At 38.3% G+C, this 10,710-nt stretch overlaps 1 protein-coding gene across 2 annotated transcripts in view; it reads left to right on the top strand.

Annotated features, from left to right (window-relative positions):
• The window catches only part of CSGALNACT1 (chondroitin sulfate N-acetylgalactosaminyltransferase 1), a 342,472-nt gene extending 335,840 nt beyond the window's left edge, over positions 1 to 6,632 (top strand). For both annotated transcript variants that reach the window (XM_075204577.1, XM_075204578.1), the window contains one exon: positions 1,933 to 6,632. In XM_075204577.1, the coding sequence (XP_075060678.1) occupies positions 1,933 to 2,222 (290 nt within the window). In that variant the 3' untranslated portion in view covers positions 2,223 to 6,632. The remainder of the gene's footprint in view (positions 1 to 1,932) is intronic.
• Positions 6,633 to 10,710: the final 4,078 nt, after the last annotated feature.

Raw genomic sequence — 10,710 nt, forward strand, 5'->3', positions numbered from 1 at the left:
ATTTTGGGGCACCACATATAGCAATCAATCAGATTCTAGCTGTCAATTTGTAGAATGTACTAAATAAATGATAACTAGAATCTGGTTGCTATATGCAACATCTCCACTTTTCCAAACCTTCATCATCATCATCATCATCATTTATTTATTAAGCGCTACTAATTCCGCAGCGCTGTACAGAGAACTCATTCACATCAGTCCCTGCCCCATTGGGGCTTACAGTCTAATTTCCCTAATTCATGCACACGCACACACACAGAGACAGACAGACACAGACTACGGTCAATTTGTTATCAGCCAATTACCCTACCAGTATGTTTTTGGAGTGTGGGAGGAAACCGGAGCACCCAGAGGAAACCCAAGCAAACAGGGGAGAACATGCAAACTCCTCACAGATAAGACCATGGTCGGGAATTGAACTCATGACCCCTGTGCTGTTAGGCAGAAGTGCTAACCACTACTAGCATTAACAGGACTGCATTCAATGTCTTTTGCGCTATACAGTAAGTGAGTTCATGGACCCAGAGCTGGATTGAGGCTCAGGGGTCCCGGAGCACTTTAGACAGGGGGGCCCCTAAAATGTACTATGGATATAATTTTAGACAAATACACAGACAATTCTGTGTGCACTACTGTTAGGTGCAGGCAGCTCCCCCTTCCTGAGTAGAGCAGTGGGATGTGGGACATACCTCCCAACTGTCCCTGTAGTCGGGATAAAATCCTTACTGAGTGGGTCAGTGGAAACCCCTTTAATTATTTGTAGAGATCTTCAGCATTGCAGTGAAGTTTCACTCATCCCTAGATTGTAAACTCTTTAATGAGCAGATCCCTCCCAAACATTTGTTTTCGCACCAGCATTCATTTTGTCTACCTGCATGTCCCTATTTAGGGTTGTCAATGTTTTCCCCACCGTCCTGCAATGTGACATTTTACAGATCAACAAAAATAAAGTAAAATAAAAATGGCAAAGGAGAAGTGACCAAAAAGCCCTCACACTTATGTTTTAAAACTGAATGAATGTATGTCAGCTGAAATCGCCAGCTTATTTAAATATGTTTGTTTGTTATATCAGAAGTTAGGCTGGGTACACACTACAGAAAATTTCTCCTGATGCGACATCTTTAACGTTTTTTCCTCCCAAAAAAAAAAAAAAAAATCCCGATCAGCATGCTGATTCATGTGTACACACTATACATGTTTTACATGATTTACCTTAAGATCTGTGCTTTTCATCTGTTATAACCATTGGCTGAAAAGATTGTGACTCTGCACACTCCATAGAGATCTATGGACACTGCTGGTCATGAGTACATACACACTGCAGGATTGGAACAAAAACATTCCATCGTTGAACGTCATTTTTAGTCTGGTCTAAAAATAAAATAAAATGATACAATGTGCTTTGGAACAATAATTGTAGCGTAGACACTAATGCAATATTGGGCCGAACGGTCGTTTATTGTTTATTTGGTCCGATATTCGGCTGTAGTGTGTACTCAGCCTTAGTAGAGTCATTAGCTACAATAAACAGCAAATTACCTTATCAATTGGGTGATATGAGATTAACTACTCATAAAATATGTCTTTATCTGTTTATTTTGACCATTTAATCTAATAAAAGCTTTATCCTTAGGAGATGAATTGATAAATTGCTGTTTCATGGCAGATTAGTTTTAACTCTATCATTTTCAGATAGCTTAAATAAATACATGAAATGTTGATTGTGTTTAAGAGCAAACATTGTTTTTTTATTGTTTCATTATTATGTACCTTTTGTTTGTTACTATCTGTGGCTGTGGAGAACTTAGTCAAATGTTAAATTATAGTTATCTTTTGTTGTATTTATATTTGAATGTATTTTTTGATTCAAGAGATTATTAGTATTGCAGTGCACTGAACAGTTAACTAATTTACACACTTTTTTTTTCTTAGGTGGTTTTGACTTGGATATCAAGGGTTGGGGTGGAGAAGATGTTCATCTATACCGCAAATACCTTCACAGCAACCTTATTGTGATCAGGACACCTGTTAGGGGTCTCTTTCATCTCTGGCATGAAAAACACTGTATGGATGAACTGACACCGGAGCAATACAAGATGTGCATGCAGTCCAAGGCCATGAATGAGGCTTCCCATGGCCAGCTCGGCATGCTGGTCTTCAGACATGAGATCGAAGCACATCTTCGCAAAAAGAAACACAAATCCAGTGTAAAGAAATCGTGAGACAGATAAAACACACTGTGTTCATAACCAGTGCCATGCCAAGCCATTGGAGCACAAGAGGAACACGCGAATGGTCAACAAGTGGCTGAACGAGGAATCTGGGCAGCTGACACACATGCTGTCAACTTCTAATGGCGTTTCAGAATGAAGCAGATTTTTAAGAAGATTAGAAATTAACATGGCTGACAAAAGAAGCCAGCTTAATGGAATAAAAGTTAATCAGTACAATATATTTATTGCTAACTTGTGAGTTGCAATAAAGTACACATCAAGGGCATACACAAATGGCTTTGGTGTTCAAGTGCCCTGAACTGACTAATATTGAAGGCACTACAGCGGTTGTGCAACATATGGGGTATGAAGTATTGAACAATCTCAAAGATAGAGCAATAGTGAAACATTAATTTGCTTTTGAACAGAAAGAAATAATCTCAAATTTGAGAAGTGAAAACTTCTGAAAAAAATACTTTTCCATTGTGAGTAATGCAACGTCTAACAATGTGCTTTGAATGTACAATAATTCACAGAGATAGATTTGCTCTGAAATGATAAACCTCACAATTGTGTTGCATCTGAAGCCAAAAAAATAGAAGCCATATGAAATGAATGTTTCTGGAAAGACTACAATGACATGAATGTGGCCAGAACCCATGTGTGCCCTATCGAAGTGCAAAATGTTTAGATTTGCTTATTGTGTTATCCTGATTTGCGTTTGAAAGCCGAGCGATATTAATTATGCAACAAAAGCACAAATGACTGTATTTTTTTGTGGTCCTTAAATTACTATTCTTGCACACATAGTGTGCAAGTGCACAACATAGTCTTTAAAAAGACAACAGTATTTTTTTTATTTAAGTGCTAGTTTCAGGTAGTGATTAGACCAGTTCAATCTTTTGTGGTCAGCTAAAAAGACAAACATGATACTGTGACATTGCACAGTATATATTCTTTGTTCTCTGACAATACTTAAACTGCAGGAAGAAGTGAATCCTGTAATTACAAGGCTGTTCTTACTCATCATGAAAAGCACTGGCCCAGATTTCTCAAAGGGTTCTTGTCATTTGAACTGTGAATTCCGGAATGGCAGATATAAAAGGTCAAAGCTAGCACCCTATGGGAAATAAAGATGTATTCCTAGCTCATACTGCTCAAACTGCACTGGCATTTATAGGGCAAACATTTCAATGAATTATTTTTTCCTATGCAGCTCCATATGCAATACTTGATATTGGTTATGAAATCACATAAATAAATTCTGTTTTTCTCATTGCTGGAAATTGCCACACCTTTATGGTTCAGTTTTAAATATGGTTTTGTTATGTTAAAAATGTGATTTAGAAACACATCCTACAGCAATCTAAACAGTATTTTGGTAGGGCGCAGCATTACCCTCCCAATATTTTTATCTCTCTTGCATCATCATTTTGATGAATGTCATGTATGATCGTGTATGATCAAGCTTGGATGCTAGTGTTAGGAAATCTATAACCAGAAATGCAAGTTGCTCACACATATAAAGGCTATTTGCAACATTAAAAAAAGTAAAGATCAGAAAGCTCTAATGCTATGAATCAAATACATTAATATATGTTTAGGGTAATTAAATTAACATTTATAAAGGAACCAAATATTTGCTTAAGTTTGTCAATTATCAATATCCCAGGTTTCTTCTTGGATGAGGAAACAAATGATGATGCAACAGAATAGCAATAAATTATGTTTGTGTATCATGCAAAAAAAAAAGCAACAAAAGAAAATAATACACCAATTATAAGAGCTTCTCTTATTGAAAAATAGCCCAATATATAATAAATGGCACTTAAAATGTCCCTCTATTTACATTGAGTAAATGGACACCTTTCAACTACAGAATAGCAACATTTTTAACCTATTACGTGAAATATTCCCTATATTCTGCGTCTGGCTGTGAAATGTTACACATTTCACTATCAAAATTTGCCATTAAGTGTTCCTAGGTCTACCCTAGCCATATCCATAGCAAGTGAAGTTTCTGCCATTCCAATTTAGCTTTAGACTATAAATTAAGCAAAATGTGAATGTACAAATACAGTGCGGAATGACGTCCCATAGAATGGCGAAGCAAAGGCTTAAAGATTGTATCACCAGAACTTGGCACCTCTGCAAAACGGCCTATTGGGAAAACTCAATTCGAGCAGACTTTTGCTTATCTACTTTCACCTTAGGGTACACTATAGATATAAACCTGAGATCAGTGGCGGAATACATTAGCAGTTTTGAAAATGTTTAACATTTTGTTAATCTCTAGAATAAAAATGCTCATCTCTGCTACAAATTGATGTGCAGCATGGGTAATAGGTATATTGCTGATAGTGCTGAGAAATGCTACAATATGCTGGGCTTTGTGGATGAGAAAAGCCACTAAATAAACCTCCAACTTTTGCCTTGGTAGCTTAGTGTTGGTACTTCCAGCCTATCAGTGTGTTGTAAGAATTTAGGTTGGGTGGTATACAGTCAGGTCAAACTGATGTCAGTGTATAAAATACCAAATATCAGCTCCATTTCCAAGAAGAATCTCACTTTAAATTTGGCTGTTTGTATAATAGTGAGCCCCTACTGTGAAAATCCTGAGGCAGTTTTCCTTACATCGGGCATTCCAACTGCCTGCCTGTAGTCTGGCTGTACCCCTGTCTTTATGTGCTTTATAACATTGTGTATACCATAGTATGAAAGGAAAAGTTTTTAAGCGGCTTTCCCTTGATTTAAACAATAATCAGAGGAGTTAGGATGATTGTTTCACTTATAAGTGTGTGCCCACAGTCAAATTTTTATCTCCACAATAATTGTCTAGGAAGTTAGACACAATTAACATTAAATTAACATCTCAAGTGGCTATTGGGCTACTAGTTTTCCCTTTTCAGACCCATTTCCATGCACCGATGGGTGATGAGACTGAGGCCTAGGAAAGTATCTCTTTTTTTTTTTTTTTTTTTTATTTCTAACAAAACTTAATTTATTTTCATTTCCGTTCAAAGGGTTTCTATGTTTCATTGGTTGCTAAGACAATAATGAGAAGAATATATATTTTTTACAATACTTTTTTGGGGGGGTCTATGCTTCAAGCATTTTTGACACTTAAAAGATGCGGAAACTCCGCATTTTTTAAGTATATTTACTATGCATTAACTGCCTTTTGGAGGAGATTTCACCAAAATTTAGGGATCAATATACATAGACCACTGTATTTCCTCACACTATGTTAGGAAATTATGCCCTTAGCAATTGCCCTTTAATAATGCTACCTACTTGGAGTGCACACAGTCCTTCCTAAATGAGAAGTACTTGTGCAGCTGTAAAGGGAAAATGTGACTTATAGTCATTATATCCATTCATCAGTATTTCTAAGCATTTTTAGTTAATGTACGTAGTTATTATTATTGATTTGTGATTTGTAAGGGGCCACAGTGCTCTCCAGCTATGGGCAGACATAAAACATGGACATAAAATGTTGATAAAATAAATGCAGATGTGAAGACAAAGGGTAGGGAGGGTTGTCACTGCTTATGAAAGAGATAAGTCTAATTAACTCCTATAACTCTGCTTTGGTAAATGACCTCATACCTTTTAATTTGTAATTTTCCGTTTTTAACTTGTAACAACATCCATTGTGGACATGGATAGGTAGACAATAGGTATTGCCTTTCCCATAATATATGTATAATTAAGGTTGTCAGCTCAGTCATGTACATCTGGATACATATGAAATATGCAAACTGCATTGCTTTAGTTATAATCTGTTTACATACATGCTGCTTGTCTGCATAGTAAAATCTCCAGTAGTAAAAAATGATTAAAAAGCTTTTGCCACTCCAATTGCCAATGCAAAAGTGTGAACTGACAACCAAACATGGCTCATTCTTTGGCAATTTCTTATTGCAGGCTTTACAGATTAGTATATGACTGTCAATGGTTAACACAGCTTAGAGAACAGCCTATTGTCTACAGACACTAGAGGTCCATGCTTTTCCAGTACTTGTATAATTGTACAGACTTGTAAAATGAATACATAACACAGAGAAATATATTTTTATGAATGTTTATATAACTGCTACAATCATTAGAGATAGAACTCTGTTTTACCTACCCACAATTATAGTGGTGGGTATTTGCGGGTTTGCAATATATTCTTTTAAATGAAATACTGCTCTACATACTCATTGTTTGTATCTTAAATATTTACTTTATGTATAAATAAATTATTCCTATAACAGTTGCATAAGTTCACATGTTTTCCCAGCTGTGTGTTTGATGTATATTGTAGTATAAAGGGTTAATATGCCCAATCTTAATTTAAACTTAAACATGATGTTTAGTAACTTGACTGAACACGTCCACTTATTTAACCCAATAAATTCCTTTTATTTGATTTTACTATGTGTTGTGTGCATCTGTCATAGAGGAGGAAAGAAGCCACCCCTAAGGTTTCTTCTGGATTAATTTCAACTAGAGATGTTCTCGGACCCCCAAGTTTTGGTTTTGCATCTGTATTAACTTCGTGTTTTGGGTTTGGCAAAATCACTCTCATGTGTTTTGGTTTTGGATCTGTATTTTTTGTAAAAATTGCTAACATTTTCTAAAATCACATAATTTGCTTTTTTTATGTTCATACATTATTATCAACCTCAATACACTAAAAAACAATAATTTCCAGTCAATATTTACCACCTCATAGATCACAATAATATTTTCATACAGTTTCTGCCAAAGACTACAGCGAGCTGGCTGGATGCTAAGCGACAGAGCAATGACACAAACACATGGCAGTTTATATCACATCTAGGAAACATTGCCACACAGCAGTGGTGCAAGATGGAATTGTCCTTGGGCCTACCCACTCATATGTTAAAAATATATTACAAACTCACACAGAAACAGGAGGGGTAGCAGGTACAGTTTAACAAGTCAAACACTTCAGCGACAAGCAGTGCCACTTTTGTGGCTGAAGTGCTTGGTTTGTTTGGGCCCCCACAAAACAAGTTAACAATGGGCTTAAGGCAGCTAAGCTAACAGAAACCAGCCAGCCTGCTACAGTCTTAGAGTTCATTGACAGCACTAATTGACAGAACAACAGCCCAAAAACATGCCAATTCATAAGACATCTAGGAAACATTGCCAAAGTGCAGTGGCAGAAAAGAAAAGTGGTGCAACATGAAATTGTCCTTCAGACCTCACCCCCACCCTTATGTTAGATTGACATATGATTGACGGACAGCAGAGTAGACAAGGTTATAAAGTTGACAATATAATGACATGGACAGTATTATTAGGACATCAGTTGAAATGTAGACAGTATTTATTAGGTTGACAATTCAAATATAGACAGTATTATCCCTAACTCTAACCCTGTCCCTATCCCTAGACCTGTCGCTATCTCTGTTCCTATCCGAGACCTGTCCCTATCCTTAGCCCTATAATCATACTGTCCACATTTGAAGAGTCTACCTAATCATACTGTCCACCATGTGAATTGGTGACCTAATAAAACTGTTGTCGACTATTACACAAGCTGATAGCCCGAGGCCAAAATATCAAACCGTGCAAGATGGCATTGTCCTTGGGAAATATGTTAAAAAGCTTTAACAAACACACAGAAACAGAAGGGGTAGTAGGTACAATTTACCAAACCAATGAACTCTAAGACTGATGGTTTTTCCTTGTTCCTCAATCCAATGGAGCATATAAAGGGTGGAATTCCACCTTGTAATCACCTCTTGCTTCAGTTGGTGGCAGAGCAAATTCTATTCTTCTTGTAGCTGCTGTAATCTAATCAACAGAGCAATGGCACAAACACACGGCAGTTTATAGCACATCTAGGAACCAATGCAACACGGCATTAGCAGAAAAGAAAAGTGGTGCAAGATGGAATGCTTGGGCCCTCCACTTCAGCGACAACGAGTGCCACTTTGTGGCAGAAGTGCTTGGTTTGTTTGGGCCCCCACAAAAGAAGCTAACAATGGGCTTAAAGCAGCTAAGCTAACAGTGCTGTTAATGAACTCTACAGTGGCAAGTCCTACACCAGTGGAAGCAGTTCTTGCCAGTGATAAGTAAAAGGTCATTGTGTCTGGGCATAGCACTAAAACATCCACCTCTTATGTGTGGAATTATTTTTACCCAAATCTTGAAAACAGATGTCTAGCCATTTGTAAAGCCACAGTCAATAGAGGTAGGGACCTTAACCATCTAGAAACCTCCTCCATGTTACGCCATTTGAAGCAAGTTCATGGCAAGCTTTTGGGAAAATCATAAATTTATGCTAAAAAATAACAACAAGCAGTCCAGCATCAGCTAGCTCCCTTCTCTCAGCTAGATCCCAGCACCTGCAATCTACACCCCCAACACCTTCATCATCAATATTCTCACTAGTGATCGGAGTTAGTCCTGCATCCAAGTTGCTACGGCTAGATGACTGCTCCCCTATCCAGGATTCCTCAGAAGAATCCGTTAGGCCCACTGTTGTTGCTTCTGCTGCCGGGGGTGGATCTTCAGCCTAGAAGCAGACCAAGAAGAAGACTACTAATAGTTTAAAACAACAAATGACTGTTAAACAATCCTTTGCAAGAGGATGCAAGTATGACTGCTGTCACCCAGTCGTACAGCGGATCACGGGTCATGGTGACTATGCTAGTTTTAGATCTGCATACAATATCCACCATTAATGCAGCATGTTTTAGACAGTTAATTGAGGTCCTGTGTCCCTGTTAGTGAATTCCATCTCAACACCATTTTACTAAACAAGCAATTCCTCACCTGTACCAGGAGGTTACAAGAAATTGTTTTTATTGGGCTACAAAATGCCTTTCTGCAAACTGTACACTGAACCACAGATATGTGGAACTGGGCAAAGTAAAGATTATAGGACTCTGACAGCCCACTGGGCTGTTGAATATTCTTCAATAGCAGGAACAGCAGCGGCATCTAACAAACAATGTCAGTTGTTTCAGGCGCAGGCTACTCTGTGTATCACTGGCTTCACTAAGAGGCATACCGCTGACAACATTTTCAAAAAACTGAGCGATGTCACTGCAACATGGCTCAGAGAGAGTGTCAGAGGGTGCTACAAAGGAATTGAGCTAACTGCTTATTGAGGGAGATGATACCATTTCAAGTTTGATCTTATCTATTTTGTCCTTGAAATAGGAATCAAGATCTTGGGCACTGATGGTAGTCGGAGGGTTTGGGGTGAGAAAGTTTAAAAGAGATTTAAATGTGTTAAAATGGCGTTTGGGGTTAGAAGACTGAGCATAGATGAGAGATTGGAAGTATGTTTGTTTTGCAGTATCCAGGGCATTTCGATAAGAATAGTTGATAGCAGTATACGTGATGAAATCATTAGAGGTAAAAGATTTACGCCAGTGAGGTTCTGCTTTACAAAAAAGTTTTTGTAAAGTTCGTGTTACTTTAGTGTGCCACAGTTTGCAACGAAGTCCACGTGGAGTATGTAGAGTCGCTGGAACCACTTGATCAAGGGCAGTTGCTAGGGTTTGGTGAATATGAGGTACTGCCCTATCAGGGGAGGAGAATGAAAAAATTGGAGAGAGAAGGTGTTGAATAGAGGTGGAAAACTGTTGAAAATCAATAAAGTTAATATTCCTGCAGGTGTTAGGAGGCTTGGAAGAGTTTTACACTGGGGAGGGTAAAGAACTGGGGAGGAGCGAGTAGCTAATAAGGTGATGATACGAGAGGGGGAAAGGAGTGTTAAGGAAATCAGAAACTGAGCATTGTTTAGAAAAAACAAAATCAAGACAGTGGCCATCCTGAAGAGCAGCGGATTCAATCCACTGGGAGAGATCAAATGAGGATGTTAGAGAGAGTAGTTTAGAAGCAGCATTGGAACTTGGATTAGCAATGGGGATGTTGAAATCACCCATGATGATGGTGGGGATGTCAGAGGATAAGAAGTGAGGGAACCATGCAGAGAAGTGTTCAAGAAATTGTTGATGTGGTCCAGGGGGGTGATAGATGACAGCAACACGCATAGAGAATGGGTTAAAAATCCTAACAGTATGAACTTCAAAAGATGTGAACGTGAGTGATGGGACATTTGGTAGAACTTGAACTGAACTTGAACTAGAACTTGACATTTGGTGAATGTGCACTGTGGGGAGAGAAGTAGTCCAACCCCACCTCCCTCCAGGTCTGGGGGTGTGGGTGAAATGGAGACCACCAAGTGAAAGAGCTGCAGGTGACTGATTGCGTGAGCCATGTTTCTGTTATTGCCATAAGGTTGAGGTTGTTTGAGAGTTAGAGATCATGAATGGAGATAAGTTTGTTACAAACAGAGCGTTCATTCTAAAGGGCACATTTAAAGGACTTTGGAAGAGAGGGAGACAGGTGATGCGTTTGAGGTTTTGCTTGATTGCTGTAGCATTCAGATATATGTGTGTGGGAGAAGTGAGGGGGACCTGGATTAGGTGATATATCACCAGCTAATAGAAACAGGTAGAAAGAA

The sequence above is a fragment of the Mixophyes fleayi genome, chromosome 1, assembly GCF_038048845.1.
Source record: "Mixophyes fleayi isolate aMixFle1 chromosome 1, aMixFle1.hap1, whole genome shotgun sequence".
In the NCBI taxonomy this organism is placed as follows: Eukaryota; Metazoa; Chordata; class Amphibia; order Anura; family Limnodynastidae; genus Mixophyes; species Mixophyes fleayi.